General features: G+C 41.8%; 1 protein-coding gene across 8 annotated transcripts in view; it reads left to right on the top strand.

Moving 5' to 3' along the window:
* Window positions 1-122: 122 nt before the first annotated feature.
* ano2b (anoctamin 2b) overlaps window positions 123-21,781 on the top strand; it is a 37,312-nt gene continuing 15,653 nt past the window's right edge. For 3 of the 8 annotated variants that reach the window (XR_009786522.1, XM_061762240.1, XM_061762235.1), the window contains exons 1-16: window positions 123-2,993; window positions 6,612-6,802; window positions 7,843-7,875; window positions 10,351-10,746; window positions 16,159-16,257; window positions 16,449-16,603; window positions 16,872-16,926; window positions 17,010-17,061; window positions 18,161-18,216; window positions 18,306-18,353; window positions 18,584-18,648; window positions 19,132-19,266; window positions 19,354-19,514; window positions 19,845-19,927; window positions 19,993-20,085; window positions 21,029-21,112. Coding sequence is in view for 7 of the 8 variants with exons in the window: in XM_061762240.1 (XP_061618224.1) it covers window positions 2,957-2,993; window positions 6,612-6,802; window positions 7,843-7,875; window positions 10,351-10,746; window positions 16,159-16,257; window positions 16,449-16,603; window positions 16,872-16,926; window positions 17,010-17,061; window positions 18,161-18,216; window positions 18,306-18,353; window positions 18,584-18,648; window positions 19,132-19,266; window positions 19,354-19,514; window positions 19,845-19,927; window positions 19,993-20,085; window positions 21,029-21,112 (1,743 nt within the window). In the remaining variant the exon portion in view is untranslated. The remainder of the gene's footprint in view (window positions 2,994-6,611; window positions 6,803-7,842; window positions 7,876-10,350; window positions 10,747-16,158; window positions 16,258-16,448; window positions 16,604-16,871; window positions 16,927-17,009; window positions 17,062-18,160; window positions 18,217-18,305; window positions 18,354-18,583; window positions 18,649-19,131; window positions 19,267-19,353; window positions 19,515-19,844; window positions 19,928-19,992; window positions 20,086-21,028; window positions 21,113-21,781) is intronic. The other 5 variants (XM_061762236.1, XM_061762238.1, XM_061762237.1 and 2 more) reach the window with 5 other exon arrangements.

Below are 21,781 nucleotides of genomic sequence, written 5' to 3'. Positions count from 1 at the left end.
CTGTTTTAGTCTTGATTCACTCACTTATAAACCCATCCAAATGCATAATCTAATATGACTGTTGCAACTGCTCCCCATTCCTTCCCATGCAATGGACTATTCCAACTCTCTCTGTATTAGATATTTTCAACAATTGTGGGTGGGTCTGGAACATATCGCCCGCGATAAACAGTTTCACCATCGTGCACTTTGACTTTAGATTGTTTCGTTTTAAAAGTTGACATTTCCACCACAAGGGGACGCACTGTGACATAAAACAGGCCTGTTGAGCATCCTGTTTTGGATCCCCTCATCCTCTCTCCCTGCCTGTCATCATTCCTCCCATCGCTTTCCGTCGTAATTATTGACATTATTGTCTCAGCAGATGAGTGGGTGCAGGTGGACAAGACTGACACCCTTTCTTCTAGTTTTTGTTTCATTGCGGCATTGAACTGCAAATGGATTTGTCAGAAGAGAAAATAAAAGCCCCCTCGTTCCTCAGCTCTTTATGGCTCCTTAAAGCCTTTTAGCATGCCTTCGTGAATCATGTGGAGGCTGAAGTGATTCACTGAACACACAGAAATGTGAATGGAAATGTGGAAAAGAAAAGCTTTGTTGTTCTTCGGTATTTGTGCTCGGAGAAACGTGTCTCCTTTTATGCGCTCTTAAGCCTCGCGGCAGCAGCACTGATCGGAGGCGAAAATCAAATATCTTCATATGCAACGACACATGCAATATAGTATCAAGAATTGCCTGTTGTAGAATTTCACTGCTTCATGTTGAATGTTAATTTGAACCTTACTGTGTTTTGCGCCATGAGTGAGTCAAAATATCCCAAACCCATTTCAGTATAATGCAGAGCAGTGTTACTACTTCAATAAATGCAAATTGTCAAAGTCTACTCCAACCTGCTTTACTGTTAAAATTCAGAATCATTTTGGGTGAGTTCTCCAAAATATTGCATTGAAATATGGTGAAATGGTCTAGTTTGTGTGCGAGCGCACGCGCGTGTTCATAACCTTGTCATCTGAGAAATTTTCCGGGAACTTTCTAGGAACTCGTGAACCAGATCAAACACATGGAGCGAATTTGCTGGTTTCTTGTGTGTGTGTGTTTCCAATGCCTTTGTACAAGATGCTTGATTTGAGTTTTATAAAACTTCACTAATACCGAATTCATGTAAAAGAGACAACACAAACACTGTACTGTATTTACAGTATGTGCACGTGTAATCTGTTGCCATTAGTATGCATACATGTAAATTAACATACAGTACAGCAATTCGTATGATAATGACCCGTGGGTGTGTGATGCACTTCCGTCTGTTTATGTCCAATGAGATGAATGCTTCTCTTTGAATTCACGTTAGTGTGAAATTTTCATAGCAGTTGTTGGATCATCTATGTGTAGTTGTCATACCATGTCCAGTAGTCATTGTGATGGATTATAGTGGTATTGCACTCATTTGTGATGATTTAGTTTGACACGAATCTGGAGCTAACTTTGTGATTTACTGCCATCTAGTGCTATCGTTGTCAACGACAACAACTTGGATATCCTCCATTTGCATTTCCGAAAGGCTGCCATAAGATCTTAAATTATTGACCTCATTTCTCAGTAGATCCCCTTTTAAATGTGACACGACTTAGAATCCTACTTTCGCAATCAGCTTCCCACATGAGCGATTTGTCTTCTCTCATTCTCTCGAAGTGAGAAATGTTATTATTCCAGATTATTTTGACAGAAGCGGGGGGGCTTTCCTGCTGTACGTAGCCTTGGTAACTGTCAGTCAAATCTAATTAAAACACACCCACACACTCTCATCTAGTAGAGTTTACCAAAAGATGTTCATTTTTTTTTTTTACATTTTTGCAACCATGACTTGATAGTGCTATAAATAAAACACTTGTGATCTTGGGCCGACGTATCTTGGGCATACATTTATATTTAATGTCTTGGACAATATTTGGAGAAAAATGTCCAAGCTTGACCTTTTGAGAGGTGCCCTCAATTACAACATATGTTTAACACTTAAAATTTAATGGCCTGAACATATCTGCAGCTGTAATTAGATACTGCACATAGAGGGCTGTGTGTGTGTGTGTGTGTGTGTGTGTGTGTGTGTGTGTGTTGGTCACGGTGCCACATCAGATACCCTTACTGACAGAATGTCAAAGCGCATGCAGGGGTACCCGTGTGTACGTTAGATGGTCAAATAATTAGGATGAGATGAAGTGGGAAGTATTGATCAATATAACAAGGTGCCTTGAGTCACAATTTTATAAATGGATATAACTGCAATTGGTGTCCCCCAAGGTTCACTTCTTTATCCTCTACTTATTTCTATATATGCCTTTGGGTAAAATTCTGTTTTATTTTGTAGTTTTATCTTTTCTCGTATTGACTAAAAATCTTTTACTAATCAGTCTGCCAAACAGTTTATACTGTAATCTTGCTGCATGACGGTTTACAGTAAAAAATGCAAATGCAAATCAAGGGTGCTTGAAGGATTCAGTTAAAGTTTGCATTTGACCCTGTTTAGTAGGAGTCAATTTCTTCGATATTTTGAGGCTGACCTTGTTGATAGCTGTTGACTTGTTTTATGTATTACATGGACAGTCTTCCTGTTTTGAATTTACACAGGAACACCATCTCTTCAATCCTAATCCCTATTTAAGAAGCCCACTCAGTGGTTTTGCACATCAACAGAAGGCCATGTAATGAATGCATATTAGAGGGCCCAATAATCTTTGCTTGTTTTTGTATGGTTGTAATTCCAAGCATCCAATCAGCCTGGCGGTTGTTCCGCATCCCGTCCGTCCCTCCGTCCAACCACCAGGCCAGTTGGAGTCTAATCCCAGCAGAGCTAATCTTCCACTGAGCAGAGGATTGCACTACTGAATTGCTGGGTTTCCTCGCACCTGCTGGCCACAACATGCCCGACTGACTGTGTAGTGGAGCTTGGTGTCAACAGAAGATGGCTTTCCGCCGATCACCCTCCTCCACATGGACTGGTGAGTGTCACACAAACATGTTGGCAGCACTAAGCAAGGCCACTGTGGGGAAACAACTTGAGTGCAGGCTGTGTGGGGCAGCTACCACCTGGCAACTCTTTGCGTAAGGCTACTGTGATATGCAGACATGCATTAAGACTTGAGTGGACTTCTTGTTTAGTGTCTCCTATCAATAAGCCTAATCTGTGTAAGTGTACTGTCCAGTAAATGAGGTAAGGAAGCCACTCAGGGTAAAAACCAATTATCTTATTTGTTTACCAACATTGGACTCTGGAACAAAAATTAGTCCTGGGTCAGTTTTTCTTGAGTGGGTGAATTGTCAGAGCAAAATTGTCATTATTTGTCAGGCAGGCAACATTAGACCTGATAATAATGTCTTTATATTTAAACACGTTGCAGCAGCATGTGGCCCACGAACCAAGATTGTTTTAAACTCCTCGTTCCTAGTAAATGACCGGAGAACTTGTGTACTGCATTCTATGCATCTAGTAGGGCAGTTCTTGATGTTTTCCAGTATTTTTTTTTACATTGCAACATTTCTTTAACCTTTTTACAGTATATGTTGAGTTTGGTAAGTTTTGGAAGAGTAATTTTTGGAAACCCTTGTTTAGTGTAGAAATGGACTAATGCTAAGCTAATATGTGAAAATTAAAGAAAGATGGAGGCTCAACAAAGCATCCTTTGCTCTGTGAAAGCTGGAAAAGTCAACAACTAATTCAAGGCAGTTTTTATTCAATTGCCAGATTTTTGTCACGTAAAAAATAATTTCAAACTTTTTTCCACCATTAATGTGACCTATAACCTGTACAACAGCTGAGCTAGTGGTTGCACAAGTGTGCACACCCTCATAACTGCAGATGTGGCGGTGTTCAGAATTAACCAATCACATTCAAACCTGTTAAATTTGACTCAGCACACACCTGCCACTATTAAAGGGACTCTGATTAACCTCAAATGAAGTTCACCTGTTCTAGTAGGCTTTTTCTAAAAATGTTGTTGCTTTCAAGCAGAAGCCTGTACGTTTTGCGCCAACACTGACTGGCATTTTGAACTGTTCATAATTCCCTCCACCTTGTCTAAGGCTCCAGTTCCAGCTGAAGAAATACAGCCCCAAAGCATCATGCTGCCACCACCATGCTTCATTGAAGTTTCACTGGACTGCAACAAAATCTCCCTGCATGTGGGAAAGCAAAAGAAAAGAATAATAGTCAGGAAAAGGCCTACTACAACATCTGAACTTTATTTGGGGGATTCACAGGTACTTTAAATGGTAGCAGGTGTGTGATTACTCCCATTTAACATGAGTTTGAATGTGATGGGTTAATTAGGAACAAAGCCACATTGCAAATTAGAAGAGGGTGTGCGCACTTCGGCAACATTATCTCCATTGGTAATCTTTACTTCCACTCCCAAAAATATTTACAAAATAGTTAAACAGGCCATAAGACACATTAATGGTGGAAAAAGTTTTGAAATGATTTATCTTGGTCTCATTTTTTATTTTTTTTAAAATTACAAAAATCTGGAATTTGAACACGCCGGCACGGTGGACGACTGGTCAGCACATCTGCCTCACAGTTCTGAGGACCGGGGTTCAAATCCCGGCCCCGCCTGTGTGGAGTTTGCATGTTCTCTCTGTGCCTAGGTGGGTTTTCTCCGGGCACTCCGGTTTCCTCCCACATCCCAAAAACATGCGCGGTAGGTTGATTGAAGACTCTAAATTGCCCGTAGGTGTGAATGTGAGTGCGAATGGTTGTTTGTTTCTATGTGCCCTACGATTGGCTGGCGACCGGTTCAGGGTGTACCCCGCCTCCCGCACGAAGATAGCTGGGATAGGCTCCAGCATCCCGTGACCCAAGTGAGGAGAAGCGGTAAAAGAAAATGGATGGATGGATGGTATTTGAACAGGGGTGTGTAGACTTTTTATATCTTCTGTAGGAAGTAAAATAGTCATGTGCTTTCCAATGTAGATAAACCAAATGAGTTTTCTTTCAAGAAAATCCTGACCACTACCAGCTGAACTATATTTTACCATATGTTGATTTACTTGAGGGAAAAGAAATAAAAAAAAAAAATCAATAAAACATCAATTGAGATTAATGCATCTCCAACTATGTAATCGGCAAATCTGCATTGGATCATGTGCCTCTTTGCATAAATATCGCTCTTGACACATATCCTGTGTCATACACATGCACAAGGGATTTTCTCTCAGGCTCTCCTATGGTATTTCAAATTGGCGACCCTCCAGTTGCCAGACCTCCTTCTGCAGTATCACCTTAGGCAGATTGCCAGTGCCAAATGAGCCAAACACGACTGCTGCCATGAAATGGGGGGGAAAAAAAAAAAAAGTCGTCTTGACCTCCTCATTAGCATTCAGTGTACATTGAGTTCAAGAAAGAAGGACGAAAGTGACGAGAGAGTGAGCTGTCCGTGGTACTGAAATGAGAACACAGTACGAAGCCTGGTTTGTTACTATGGCTACAGATGTCTATATCCCTAAATAACCACACTTTGTAACCTTATTATTAAAAGAAAGGCTATAGCAGTTCTTGACTAAAAGGCAGTTAGATTTTTATGAACCGAACAACTCTTTCATACTTTGAAGTGATTTTGGCTACGCAACAAGTTGATTTCATGAGTAGAATTTCTAGAGAGCATAAGCCTTTTGTGGAACCAAAAATATATTTATGTTGCTCCTTAAATCCTCAGTTGTATAGTCCTCAAAAGTAATAGAAATTATATACGGTTCTCTGCCTTATAGGTTGTGAGAGAGGCAGGTTGCACTTCCTTTAGGGTTAATTCGGAACACACCCACATCCTCAGTTATAAGAGGGTGTACACACTTGTGCAACCACATTATCTCAGTTGTTTATTTTTACTTCAAAAAGATTTCATTTTATTCCTTTACCTTGGTCTCACTTTTTTAAATCACAATAACCTGCCTTTTAACAGGGGTGTGTAGACTTTTTGTATCCACTGCATATGTACAAAACAAAAGTAAAACAATTGCATAAAACTGGGGATGTGGCTGTTGTCAGAATTAATTCATTACATTCAAACACAGGTTAAATGGATGTCAGCACACACCTGACATTTAAAGTGCCTCTGATTAACCCATATAAAACTCAGATTTTCTAGAAGGCTTTTTCTGACATTTTGAGGTTTTTACATTTACATGATCTCAGTTGTTTATTTTTACTTCCCCTCTAAAAATTATATATATTTTTTCCCCCAAATGAGTTTTACTGCTTATAGGTTCGCATTAATAGTGGATGTTTTTTTCCCCTGTAGCCTGCTGTATAGCCCCAAAACCTTTACATTAAATTAAAATGAGAATGTATTTGAAGCGCTTCAATACAGTTATTTGGTATTTCCAGGATGAAAAGGGATGTTTGATAGGACAAGTTGTGAGTATCGTGTACATTTGAATCATCCAAGATGCTTCACTTTTAGTTCAGTCTTTTGTTCCGAGTGGAAAGTATTTTCAGAGTCAACTGTACATTGTGCAGAAAGACGCTGAGAACAGTACTTCAGTAATGCTGTGTGTCGTTGTGCTGTTGCATTATAAAATACAATCAAATATTCTTCATCTCCTTGAAAACTAATGCATTGCAGAGTCACGGGGGAAAGGATTCAACCCGGTGGCCACGGCGCTCAGCGAGTCCTCGTCCATCCACAGCGACGTCCTGTACCACCTGACCAGGGACGTGTCCCGGGTAGGCCTGGAGCCCCTGTCCTACAGCATCCCAGAAGCAGAACCTGACAAAGAGGATGATTGGAATGAGGAGGCTCAAAGTCTACTCAAGGTGACTAACGAATGACTGAAGGTCTATTTGGTCAGGAGAAGAAAGGGGAGAAGTGGGAGTAAAACAGGCCAAAATCCAGATGTTAGGGGTGAGGCAGGGAGAGAGAGTAGTTGCATACTGGGTGTGGTTAAACCAAATGCGAGAGTGTAGAAATAAGTCTCATGTCGAGATTAACACATTAGGAGCTCTAATTTCTGATGCGTGGGCATTCCAGAGTACCAGAGCCCGAGTAAAGAATACTCTAGAATCTGCTGACTTCTTTTTAGCTCTTTGCTACTGCCTCTAAAAATAGTCATGGGTCACTTCATTAGAATCTGCTGACTTCTTTTTAGCTCTTTGCTCCTGCCTCTAAAAATAGTCATGGGTCACTTCATTAGGTATGCCTTTCATGATGATACTAAATATTCACTCAATCCATCATTTTCCGATACGACTTAACATCTTTGGGGTTGCGGGTGAGCTGGTGCCTCTCTGTATGTACTGCTCTATAACCACAATAATAAACTTTTGGTTTTCTCCTGTATTGGCTCGCACGGGGGTATCTAATGAAGTGGCCGCTAAGTGTGGATCAAATCAGTCAACATATACAGCAACGAGTTGTTTTCCTGAAATAAAAATGGCATTTCGAGGCCCAAAAAACACACACTTTACAGATGGCCGCTTTTCCCCCCCCCTCTCTCTCTCTCTCGACAGCGTGCCGCGCGCACTGTGCCAAACGCGCCGGTGGTGCGCACGCAGCCCGCGCGCACGCTCACACACTCACTCAGACACTCATCACACACTCGCAGCGTGAAAGCTAGATGGATGCCTCCTCTCGCGTGTGGATCATGCTGCTGCTCCGCTCTTCCCTTTAGATCCGAGCCGAACCTCGTTTCGGATCTGCGCGATGAAACCTGTTGCGTCGGCACCGCGGACTAAGTGGCGTGACCTGTAGTGTCGTTTTTGGAGGGATGGGGGAGGTGGCAGTAGGGATGAATTCGGCTGCCTTTTTGCCAACTTTTACTCATCGTCTCACTCGACTTGTCTGATTGTGTTGCAAGGGTCACAGCATGCAAACTGATGACAAGATCCCAGTAAGTACAGCAGTTTTTTTCTTTTTTTTAACTTCAAGAACTGCTCCTACGCCTTTAGTGGCACTAAGATATTGTAGTGAGTGTACTAGTCACCTGCTTTTCACTATAGCGGATGTCATCGCAAACACTGCCTGTTGGTACAATAAGAATATACAGTGGTATCTTGAGCTACGAGTGAGCTTTAACGGCTAATTTTCAGATGTAACTAAAATTTTATTTATGGATATCTCCAAAATCAATTGTAATTGAATCATGCATTTTCTCCCAGTAATGTAAGGGATTACCGTTACATACATTTTGTATTATCTTGTTGCATGTAATTAGTTACTCTCCAATACTATCTATACAGCAGTACTTCCACATTCTGTTATGACTAAACTGATACTGAAATTTGTACTAAACTCCAAACTTGGATTCTGCAATTATTAAATTAAGTGTAAATTTAATACAGTTGCATTATTTATTCAAAGGGGAAGGGTAGTTGGACTTTGAAAGTGGAGGGAACTTCTGCTTTAGAGATAATCTGTCTTGTTGGTGGGATGGTAGACCCCTATGTACCCCCCTCCCTCCCCCCCAAAAAAACCAGTTCCCTTGTAGTCCACAATTGGCCTTATAGTGAAGATTTCATCTCATAGAAATTGACTCACCCTGCATCCTGATTTTTGCAAAAATGCTCTTTCTTAGTCAATCTTTTCCGCTTCTTGACTTCTTTTTGTGCCTTTGCATACACGCCACATATGGACATGTGGACTTTGATGCAACACAGTAAACATAAAGACAAACAATCTGCACTATTTTGAAGTTAAATTGTTGATTTTCAACAGTCATGAGGGTTTTTCTTCCATCCAAGTAGGGAGAAAATATAGGCAGATATTTGTCAGGGTTTTGTAATGTTGCAGCTAATCCAACAGGGGACCAAAAACAGCACGTGACCGCATTTTGGATGGTATCCAAGGGAAACACCAGGGGTCTGTGTACTAAACAATCCCTAAAAAGGCTCCCCCATTCTTTGGACACGTAACTGATGTTAAAAAAAAAAAAAAAAAAGGAATGTGCATACCTCACTCATACTTTAGAGCAGTTGCATTGTGCAGGGAGTCTTTGTGCTCCAGCATCGCTCTCTTTTTATTGTCTTTCTGGTTCTCACTCTGCCTGTCAATGCGTCCCCATTGGCCACAGTTGTTTGTTTTACTCTTCTGACCACCTGGCGAGTAAATCCAGCAAATATCTGTGGAGTGTGTTTGCTTTCCCTTCTTTTGTCAAAGCATTGAAATATGTGTGATCACATTGACTGCAGTGCTGTTTAATGGAGGTTCCCAAGGTTTTAGTCTGCGAATACAAAACAAATAAAAAACATTAATTGAACTGCTATGCATTCCACAAAAATTGTGTTGTGTGCGGAAAGTCATAATTTTATTCTTGTACTTTATCATTAGGCCTTTTATTCCAGAAAATACACCTTTTTTCTGAGAAGTATGACAGTATTCTTGACAAATATTCCTTTTGTTCTCAAAATAAATAGTACTTTATTCCTGTAATAATATGCGCTTTGTTCATCTTTATTCTTGCAAGGAAGTCAGATTTATGTGATGTGTTACAATCATATAAGAACTTTTAATTGGCCCAACGTTATGGTAGGGAGAAGTCATTGGTTCATTATGTGTGTTTTATTGTCGCCATGTGTAAGATTGCACTTTTTAGAAATGGTACAGCATAATAATGTAAATGTTATTTTGCGGACCCCCAAGCTATGACTTGTGGAACCCAGTTTGAGAACCGTCATTTGGGGAAAAAATAACCACAGTCTTTTCTACTTAGTACAATCCTTATATTTTTGTATGATAGCCTACTAAATTCGCATGACAACAAGAGAAATGCAAATATTGTAGAACGCCTCCATTTTTACAGTAGCGAGGAAATCAGCATTCAAATCTCCCATAATGCCCCGGGCCTATCGAGCCTTCCCTCTTGTGTCCTCAATGTTCCGTCTCCTTCCAAACCATCTGTCTAAATAAAGAATCAAAAGTGGCAAAGGTGATGCGACTGCCCACTCTCCTGCGAAAAGGTTCTCACTTCAGTGTTTTTGAGAACCTGCCAATTGCCACTTCGTGTTCTTGTGTGTGCCGACGTAGCCAGCCGTGCTCAAGTTCATTCAAACCGTTACGTAAGCCGCCGCCGCTCAAAGGCACTGCCTTTGCTTTTCATCTCGGTCCCAAACCGGGTGTTGAAATTTACTGTTAGTTGATGCAAACAAATCACACTAGGTTTTATTTGAAGTGGGGATTATTAACAGTGTGAACTATTGAATTTCTTCTTAACTGGTGACCAGTCCAGGGTGTACTCCTCCTCTTGCCCAAAGTCAGCTGGAATAGACTCCAGCTCACCCGTGATGGAAAATTGTGCAGAACTGTTAGGTTGCCCATCCGATGTTTGGTATACCAAATACTGACAATAGTATCCTTTTGGCTTCTACAGGTTGTCAGTCCTTCATTAAGAGCCCAAGACAACAACGAAGGCCTCCACTTCTCTGACGGCCGGCGGAAAGTCGATTATGTCCTGGTCTTCCATCAGCGAAGACACACCTCCGTTCGGTCCCCCGCCAGCACGTCGGTCTCCCACGACCGACTCTCCATCGTTTCCAACGGCAACTTCCCCCCGTCGCGGGGCTCGGACGGCAAAGAGGGAGGAGGCGGAGGGAGCGGCCAGGTACCGGGAGGGGAGGCCGTGAGCATCGGCGAGGTGTTCATGGAGCTCGACAGTGGAGGCGGGAACGAAGCGGCGGAGCCTGCCGACCACGAGATGCATCTGATCCGACAAGAGTTTGAGGCCAACCTGCTGGAGGCCGGCCTGGAGATCGAAAGAGACGGAGAGGTCAGTGTGATGTGGTCAACAAAACTGAAAGTGATGGGGTCATTCCAGCATTGGAGAACAGTTTAGTCAACAACATTTTTATGTGACTTTTACAAGACAAACGGTAATAAACCATCATATAATTTACTTACAAATAGAGGTCTCACCTTAAGTAGCCTACCTATGGTTGGAGCAGTTAGCTTGATCAGCACACTCATGTAAGAGCTGCTGTCGGTCACAGCTCACGCCCAGACATTCACATACAGACTTGGCGACGTCACACGCCACCCCACCAGGCCCCGCCTCTTAAAGGCACACGCATGTATCTAAAACACAGACTCTACGATACGTACAGTCATTTTAATATATTTAATACTTGAGAATGTATGTGTACATGTTTACAATGAGTTTAAATTGAGAATTTTAGTATTTTTTTTTATATGGCTTCTCTATTGATATCAGATTTTCAAAACACGTTAAAATGCGCAACATCATGCCCTCCAAGTTACTACAGCGCTCACGAAGATGAGTCGTTCAGTTTGAAGTGGATTTTCTTTCTTTCTTTGCAGTGTGTGTTTTTTTGTTTTTTTCCTGACTTGAAAGGCTCATCAATATTCCTACTTTCACAAATGTGAATGCTTCTGTTGTGGCGACCAAACATTTTTAAACAACAAGAGTGAAGGGAAAAGTCCTCTCGAGCTGGGAAAATGCTCGGCCATCTGCCTCAACTGACTTGATTGCAAGAGAGAGGTTCTGTCATCCCACCCCCTCATCCCTCTGATGAGGGGGTGGAATGACAGAACAATGCGCGTAGTAATAGTAGTAGTATGATATGCAAGAATAAGTACTGTAAATGATGACTTCAGTTTAGGAAGGAGAGGCATCTACTATCGGGGAGAGAATCCAAACATTACAGATGGAGGGAGGAGCTTGCATTGTGGGAAATACCCCAGCGGTGTAGGCCTATGAAAGTGCAACTCGAGTGTGAGTCAGGACAAGCCTGATTCAGCCTTGACAACAGGATTCATCAAAAAGAAAATCTGTTCTTGAGATAGGATTTAACACGGTCAAGTTTTCTAGTTCGGGGCAGCACTCAAAAGTGGGGAGTGTACGTTCTACCACGGCATTATTTTGTGTATTCATTCTGAATTGAAATTCTACCCGACTCCCAAAAAGCTTTTCCTCCCAGCTGCTGCCCGTAACCTCTTGCATGTCATTTGTCTCATTTACCCTGCCAAACGGCTCATTTCAGTTGTGACAGTCAGACATCTTTCCAACGTGGATGTGTCGGTGTCGGATGCTTTGGTCTGGGCTTGTGTGTGCGATGGCGTGCGTAGTAGGCACTTGGCAGAACGCCCACTCGCTGTTGTTGTTGTAGCAGGCCCGTGGGCTACGGTCCTACAAATGTGGTTATTGTGAAGTTCTGTCACACTTTGCCTGCTAACACCAAAGGGAACCATTTTGGCACCTACCACAAGTGATATTTAGAAGCAAGTTGCATTGCTGGAGCCAGGACCAATATTTCAAGATGAATCGATGCAATTTGAATGCAAGTCTGTCCTTATGTTTTTGCATATTGTATTTGCCTGTGTTAACTTGCACATGGATGTATAGTATCTCACAAATGTGAGTACACCTCTCACATTTCTGGAAATATTTCATCATATTTGCGCCTAAGAAGTGTCTCCCTATTTCTCCTTAGGCGCGGTCACAGAACAGGCAGTTATCATCTGCCTCATGCAACTAAGCGCCACCCCAACCACAGACATCTTCATTTGCCTCACAGCAAAGCGATAATTATATTTTTCAAACAATGGGACAGCACTGAAAAAACCCCCCAAAACATTTTGCCACACTGTACAATAGTCAGTGCAAAGCTTGTATATAACAGTGAAAGCTTACTGTCCCCTCACAATTACTCAACGTACAGCCATTAGTGTCTAAACCATTGGCAACAAAAGTGATTTATTTTGAGGAGAGAGAAAATGAACACTGTGATCCAAGGTGTATACTGACTATTTAACACTGCAGCAAAGTGGCATTTCTTAAGTGTTGTCCCAGGAAAAGATATAATCATATATTTAGAATAAATGTGAGGGGTGTACACCCTTTTTTGAGATACTATATGTGTGTCTGCTACTTGTTCATGTATGTCCGCAGGTAAGCATTAATCAGACTGTAGGACTTTAATCTGGCACCTTATTGTATCTCGTAGATTGACGTGTTGATATACTCCACACCCGAGAGCAGCGAGAATATTGAGATTTTGCGTGTATAGGATACTCTTACAGCGTGACTGACAAACATAATTACACTCCTTCATTTGAATATCGTGGGGGGGGGAGGGTATTCTTACAGAATGACTGACAAACATAATTACACCCCCGCAGCTCTAGCTGTACCTTCAGTAGGTGCTGGCACGTAGAAGGAACAATCGTCTAAATAGCATGAGTTCTTAATGGACTGTCCTGTACTCATGTGCTCTTAAGGGCCATGAACCTTAGTCCTTTTGGAAGTGCTCAGATAAACAACAAAAGAAACACCACTTAGTATTTAGGCCCATTGGAACAAATTTCAATCTCATTTATTGGTCGATTTTGCTCCATGTTGTCACTTGAAAATGGACTTGCTTCTTCCAATTTAGTGGTGCGCCTCTGACATATTTGTGGTTCAGCATTCGCTAATTCACCCATTTGGTCTATTTGTGCTTAGGCCAAAGCCATGTCTAAGATAAAAATATTGCTTTGGCACCATCTTGAGGTCAAAAGACAATGTTGAACTGAGGGGAGGAGCGTCATTTGTCAGCCCATCGCCTTGTTTAAAGGGGAAAAGTGCTTTGCCACTATCTTGTGACATCTATATGCAATTCCAAACCTTTTTGGGTGGACGTCAATGACTTGCAGATTGTACTTGCAGTTCGCGGCAAAGCAACCCTGTATGTTGAACATATTTAAAGTGGAATTTTTTTCCCTCTTTGAATGTGTTGATTTTGGTGCTTTTAAATCCAACCAATGAAACTTGACTTGGAAGTCAAACTTGTTATTAAGATGACCTTCGATCCGCTTACGGAACGCTTTTAATTCGATCACAACAAGGTAGTGTATACTGAAGATTTCTGTCAGTGAGATTTTGTTGGTAGGTTTTCCTGAATTTTGGGTGAAGCTCAGGCAGGAGTCAATTTGTTACGCTACTTTATATGTTATACATAGCACGTTATATGATGTATTCAGTTCCTCACACCTACTGTCTATCAGTCATTTTCACCGTCAATGTTTTCTTGACTCCCGCCTCTCACTTAGCGACATGCTGTCGCCCAAACGATCAATTTCACCTATATATGCGCATCCCCCCGACCCCCTCTTGACGACACCCGTCCGCCCCCCGCCGGCTGCGTCCTAGTTACCCCCCCCCCCCCCCCCTACTGAGATAAAGAGCTAATTGGAAATCCCTCTACTAATTAACCTTCTCTCGACTCAAATGTATTTATATCCGCTGCTTTTTGACACAGCCATGTAGGAGGGAGAGAAAGAGGGCAGAAGAAGGTGAATGTGATGATAGTGGGATCTGGTGTTTATCATTAAATTAGTTACTTATTATTACAATATATTCCTGTTTGTGTAAAGAGGATTTGCAGTTCCGCGCATTTGAACATATGTTATTCAATAATTTATGAGTACAAACATCCAAAAGGAGACACTTGTGTGAATGTACAAATCTAGTGGAAAATAGAATGTTTCATAATAGCACTTTAGTAGTGATGTAAATTAATATACATTTGAGAATAATGAAGTAGGGTTTTTACACAAACATTGGACAATACTTTTTTTTTTTTTTGGGCATTACTTGGAAAAACATTTTTTGTTTGTAGTTACACAAAAGGCCTATTTCTCTCAAATATTGCTCACAAATCTGTGTAAATCCATGTTAGTGAGCACTTCTCCTTTACCGAGATAATCCATCCACCTCACAAGTGCAGCAAAACAAGTCGCTGATCCGGCAGCGTGAGTTTTGCACAGGTGTGCCTTTGGCTGCCCACAACAAAATGGGCTGAATTGTTTAGAGCGGGTCAAATTAAGTTACCTATCAAGATTGCAATGCATTTTGGGTTCATACTGAAGTTTAACGTCTCGTGAGTAGTGAGTGTATACTGTATGATGGAAACGAGCAGTTGGCTTCAAAATGTAGCAGCAGAGAGGAACTTGCTGATGTGATGAGAGAGGAGATAATGAAACACAAGAACGGTGAGAGTGGCAGTTCAATGAGCCGGCCCTGTCAATCAAGCCGGTGAAAGCGTTGTCTGCCAGGTACAGAAGGTACAGTCATATAGACGAGGGTGGGCTGAGGGGGGAAGGGTGTAATATCTCAGGAGCGTCAGAGTCGAGAAAGGGAATCGGGTTTCCGCCATTGCCCCCCTTCCTCTCCAACCCCTTACAGTAGGAGATCGGGGTCTGAGAAGTGTAACGTTACCTGCTGTGTGCTTGCTATCTATCCCCTGTTGCACTCTCGCTGCAAACAATGTCGCCCACTTTGATATTCACAAATCAGTCACACACTCCATTCTCACGCATTACTTATTTGCAGGGTTGCAAACGGGTCTGGAAAATGCTCCATAATTGCAGCGCGAGATGATGATTCATCATCGGCGGAGCGGGACGTTATTTAGCATACAATATTTTCCAGGACACGATGAGGATATGCTGTCGAACAAAGCGGCGCAACAGTGTGCCAGGAACAGGCTGCACCATGCAAGTGTGTTGAAAAGTGTTTAAAACAGGCCAAGGTGAAAGTGTTACAGTGGATGGGATGGCATTTAAAATGGGTAAGATAATGGATTGCTGGGTCAAAATTTTAAGGCAGCGAAGCATTTGAAGTGTGGCACATGTTTACAGTCTGTTGCCAAGCAATTGTTTGGCAGATGGAAAAATAAACAATTCTTCAAAAAAAGGTCTTCAAGCTCTTTATTGCCACTCCCAGTTGAAGTTTAGTATCAATATTTCTGTATGTCTTTTATATTATATATATATATATATATATATATATATATATATATATTATATTTCATACACCAGGAGCACAATGTGGGGCTGGAACGCATTAGTCTCATTTTCATTCATTTCAATGGGGAAAGGTGGTTTGAGATGAGTGTTTTGAGTTACCAACATGTTCATGGAACACAAATTAATTCATAAGTTTAGTTGTAAATACTCTTCTGGGTATGGCATCAATAAAAATTGCCACGAATAGTGGGAAAAAAAAATATTCATGGCACAAAAGTATTGAGACGCCTGGCTGTAACACCCACAGGGAGTGAAAACTGGGGACAAATACATAGTGTATTTTCATGTCCCTGTAGAAATATGATACCAAACATATTAACATATAAACGTGTACGTGTAATATTCTATAATACGACAAAAACTGTTTTGTTTTTAGGTGAAGGTCCATGGTCTGAGCTTCACCCGCCTCCATGCACCCTGGCCGGTGCTTTGCCGGGAGGCGGAGTTTCTCAAAATTAAAGTCCCTACCAAGACGGTAAAACCTCTTTTAATAAAATAAATTGTCAGTCACTGTTAATTGAGTTCTCTATACCTTTCACTTCCACATATGTACTTCCTGTCTGTGATACAATAAAACATCAAACCTTTAAGAAGAATTATGTCCATCGGTAATCAATAGAATAGTAGGTGGAATCGTTTTCTGTAATACGTGGTCTGATATTCCAGCAGCGTTATGAAATTAAAGAGGAAAGTGCATTCAGCAGCAGCATGAGCAGCGTGTGGAGGAAGCTGAAGCAGCCTTTCCAGCCCAAAGTGCACCCCCAGGACCACGGACCCAGCAAGTTCCTCACACACTGCTTCTCTCGGGACAAGCTCCACCTGTGAGAGCAAAAACCCACACACACACACACACACACACTCACAAATATACTTCCTCAGTGTGGAATCTGAATCTCGCCTTGTTTAGTTGAACCGAAAGCTTGTTGTATGAATGGAAAGGAGTGGATACGCCGGTTAATTGTACCTTCTGCAATCTCGTGGAAGATCATTAAGTTGTTCTGCCTGTCACTATACTTTGCTGGCAAAGACAGATGGACAAAGATATGTTATTTCACTGGCTTATACAATTAAATGTGCCGTGTCTGTCAGGTACAACATCACATCGAAAGATACGTTTTTTGACAACGCCACAAGAGGCCGCATCGTAAGTGTTCTAGCACATCATGTTTGTGCTAAGAATTCATTCCAGTGTGATGTCCAGTGTGATGGTGTCTGTGTTGTGTCTAGGTGTACGAGATCTTGAGGAGGACTGTTTGTGCACGGACCTGTCAAACCATTGGTAAGAACACGATGCTGTGAGTGCTCCTTCAACTCTGCCCTGCAACGCATGAATAATCGGTGCCGCGACACCTTTTGTGCTCTTGGGCCGCATTTGAGCTTCACCTCGGGCATATGGGTCAGGTCGTTTGTAGATGAGGTGAAATGTGTTCATTTTAATAATAAAATAATAATTCATGCTTTAAAAAAAAATTAATTAATAATAAAAAAAAATATATATATATATATATATGTATAATTCAGTTGAGTATGACTACTTAACCATGAATGTACACATGTATGTGTAAATTTTTTTGATTGTACTATTTTTTCCACAATAAACATACTTTAGGAAAATCTGCAAACTTAATGCGACAAATACAATATGTCAGGACTCTTGTAAATGCTGCATGGGCCGGATTAAAGAGCGGAGCGCACTGTATGTGTCCCAAGCCATACTGTGCCCATCCCTGCTCTACACCAATGAGGCCCATATTGCGTCGTAGTAACTGGTGTGTGCGGTTGGCTTGCCCATCGTAGCAGAAGGTGTCCGCCGGAGGGAAGTGCCCAAGCTGGAGGGGAAAAAACATTGGGAGAGAATAGAATTGCATCTCTTTAACCTAAATTTCCTCTTTCCACTTAGTTCTCGCTCAAGACATTTTGACGCATAAATACACAGAGTTCCTCCCCCTCCTCTCCGTTCCCCTCCCTCGTCACCTTGTTGCTTGCCTTTCACAAGTGGGTCATACGTCCACAGGGTGAGCTGAGCTTGAAGCCTCATGAGTGTGTATTAGCCTGTGAGGTTCATTAATAGCCCGGCTAATCACAGCAGAGTCCTCTTTGAGCCACTTCATTGAATTTGATGAAAGAGCCTCGGCCGTCCGTCTGTCTGTCTGTCTGTCCTTCGATTTGCCGCCGTCCGGAGGAGGCATCCACAGGTCAGGTCATTCCTTCCCCTGGAGAAGACTAAATGTGGCGCTCCCAGTTTGCCTGACACTAAAAAGCGCAGCTAAAGTGGCGCAGGATGGCCGAAAGCTTTCAGACAGCAGATGGAAAGCGTGAAAAGTGTTCTTGCAGAAAAGGAATTCGAAGTGACGTGGATTTGTCCAACTCTCCCACAGGTATCACTACATTGATCGCAAAAGGGGTCTACGACGCTGCCTTCCCTCTTCACGATGTAAGTTTTGGATCGCCTTCTCCCTCACAACAACAAAAAGTCATCCGTATACCGTATATCTGCTGATTTTTGCGCATGTTATTCCTCAGGGGGATTACAATGCCACTGGACACCCTGAGGAGAGGAATGACCGACAGGTACCAACTCTTTCTTTCACGTATCGTCGGATTTACTCCTCTGCTATATTTTCTTCACTTCTTCCTCACAAAGAAAAAGCATTTTGAAAGCCTCTCTGTCTTCAAGTGTGTCTCTGGGCATTTGCCCAGTTGTTTGGATGGGAGTCATTATTTTTTTCGTTTGTTTTAATAAAGATAATTTCTGCCTGTGAGAATGAACACTGCCTGCTGTTTCGTGTCTGTCTTCATAGGTTCTACACGAAGAGTGGGCCAGATACTCGGCCTTCTATAAGTACCAGCCCATTGATTTGGTCAGGTAACCTGATGTCCAATCTCAAGCTAGTTTATTTTTTATTTTTATTTAAATCCGTTTCGTCAAAAAAAGAAAAGAAAAAAAATTGACAGTTAATGTTATCGCGCATTAATACATTTTGTTTCATGGGGATGCCAATGGCACCGATTTGGAGGAATGGCCCATTGCTTATACTCCTAATGTTAATGATTACTATATATATAAAAAAAAATGCTATTTAATTATATAGTACAAATTCAATATTAATAGTAGTTAACATATTTATAGAGATATTCTATAGAAATTAAATGTATACAGTGTAATATAATATTTTCTTACACTACTACACCTAAGTAACCCCAAACTTTTGAATGGTAGTGTATTTATTTATATTTTAAATGTATACTTTTGGGGGGGTTATTATTATGAACATTTTAATATAAAGCAAGTGCGGGAGTTGTGCATTGCCCACAATAGTAGCCTTAATTTTCCTTTCTCACCCTACAGGAAGTACTTCGGAGAGAAGATCGGCCTGTATTTTGCATGGCTCGGCGTTTACACGCAGCTGCTCGTGCCCGCCTCCATAGTGGGAATTATTGTGTTTGGTTACGGGGTAGCGACAGTGGACACGAACATACCCAGGTAAACAAAGGATGAAACATTTACCTGGGTAATAATGTATTTCTAGTATTCGGTCCCAGTATTCATTCTTTCGTTTCCCCCCTGAAGCCTGGAAATGTGTGACGAGCGTCTCAATTTCACCATGTGTCCTCTATGTGACGGAGCCTGCGACTTCTGGCAGCTGAGCACTGCCTGCGGCACGGCCAGAGCCTCGCACCTGTTCGACAACCCCGCCACCGTCTTCTTCGCCATCTTCATGTCTCTGTGGGGTGAGCGTGTGCACGTGGTCAACATCTGGACTCGGGTATCCTGTAACCTTCAACGCAAAGAGAAAGTCCTTTCTGGAAGGAAAGCAACATAAAAATGCTGAAATCTGGCACATTTTTTTGTTTTTATCTTCCCCGTTCATTTTCCTGCACCCATGTAAAATGGGATGAATAATTGTAAACAATAATTTATAGGTTTGATAGGGACCAAATATCTGCCTTAGAAGTAGACCACAATATATTTATTATATTGACAGATTAAGAGCAAAACAACCAAAAAACAATATATACAATGTATATTTTTATCACCTATTTGTGTGTCTGCGGGTGTAGCGGTGTTGTTCCTGGAGCACTGGAAGCGTCGCCAGATCAGTTTAAGCTTCAGTTGGGATTTGACTGGCATTGAGGACGACGAGGTAGAGCGCAACACACATTCAAATGCGCCTCCAAGATGACACGATAAACGTTCCTTTCCCTGTAGGAACACCCGAGACCAAAATACGAAACCATCCTTCTCCAGAAGAGACAGCGGAAGCAGAAAAACAAGAAGAAGAAGAAGAAAAAGAAGAATCTGGTAGGAAAGTGTGATTGATTAACTAACCTTAACTAACAATCAAGAGTTATCACATACAAATCAAATCTTGACATTGATTTTAGCGATATTAGCCAATAAAGTCACGCTGATACTATTCAATGCATTGTCACGGGACACTTCATGAGGTACATACACACAATCCTATGAGATCCCAATACGAGCTTTTCATTTCACATCCATGACTCACAAAAAGTTAGGCATAATCAGTTTACACATGAAATTTCAGGATGAAGCTAAAACACACGACAACCTTCACGACTCGCTGTTCTCGAACAAAGCCCTTACAATACCCACTGTCTTTGATTGGTTGTGTTTTCCTCGGGCGCGATGGTTTCTTAAAAATTATATTAGAGATACAAGATGGGGCCAGAGATGGCTGATGATTTTTTTTTTTTTTTCAAAGCAATCATTTTACTAATGTACTACTTTCAGGTCATACTGACAATTTTAACAAATGTGCCAAAAGTGATGGGGGTATTGCAATCTCCTCTTTAAATAAGGTTACCAGCATTTTATATCGGATCTCATTCTACTGTACAGATGAAATGTCGTGGCCACATTGTGTATCTGTACACGAAGAACAACGAGGCTGAATTAGCCTGGAATTCCCTTATTTCCTCCAATTTGCGTTTTCCACACATCTCTGTGCTCATCTTCGTCATATCAGGAAATGATCTAGATTTTCTCTGAATTGGGTCAGTCAAGCCCTTGTTGGCCCACATACCCTTTATGTATGTCCTCCTGTCACAGCAGCAGTGCAAACACACAAATGAATTTATATTGTAATGCGCCGCTCAACACGCCATCCCCAAAACTGAAATAGCACCGGCCAAATACTGCAGATCCCATTTGTTCACAATGTCAGTGAGTCTGCCTGTGTGTATGTATGTGTGTGTGGGTAACCTGTCCCTCTGTCCTGCAGCCAGTAAAGCAGAAGGATGGGACAGTGACAGAGAAGGACAGATGGAGGAGAAAACTACTTTTTGCCATGGCTGCAGGAACACCGGTAACCCCCCCCCACCCCTTCTTCCTCTTCCTTTCCCTTTCATTTCCTCTCCTGCACGCTGAGGCCTTTCTGTTCTTCTCTTCCTGTTCCATCTTCTGGCTGCTGCACTCTCAGGTATTTACGTGAGCAATTTGTACGCTCTACCTGTCCTCTCCTGTAGTGTAACATTAAGTTTATAGTAGCTGTATGAATGATCACTAATCAATAATTTTGGCAGAAATCAAGGGCCCCAAAATCAAATGTTGCTTGAGCGTGGGCTGGTTCTGTGCATGAGAGTGTGAATGGTTGTCTGTTTGTCTCTTGTTGACTTGCATGACTGGCTGAATGCTGAACTAAACAATGTCTTCGAGGTCTGCACACAAATAAAAGCAAATAGAGCGACTGCTTTATATAACATGACCCAGTTGTGTCACTTTTCATCCGAGATGTTTCGGATGTCATTCCAGCTGGCCAGTGGGATCTGGGGAATTGTTCTTTCCCTTTACATTCCCTTTGTTGACAGTCAGATGTAATGCCAGAAGTTGCTGTCGTCTGAGTTTCACGTGAAACGCCTTCGTCGACGTTCCGCTAAACCTACACATAATAAAGCGTTTACATATGTAAGCCAGTTAGCAAGACATAAATCAGCAATTATGATGAACAGAGGCAGCAGCAGTGAGTGTAAAATAT

Source organism: Phyllopteryx taeniolatus, chromosome 22 (assembly GCF_024500385.1).
Source record: "Phyllopteryx taeniolatus isolate TA_2022b chromosome 22, UOR_Ptae_1.2, whole genome shotgun sequence".
Taxonomy (NCBI): Eukaryota; Metazoa; Chordata; class Actinopteri; order Syngnathiformes; family Syngnathidae; genus Phyllopteryx; species Phyllopteryx taeniolatus.
This window is presented reverse-complemented; position numbering and strand designations above follow the sequence as displayed.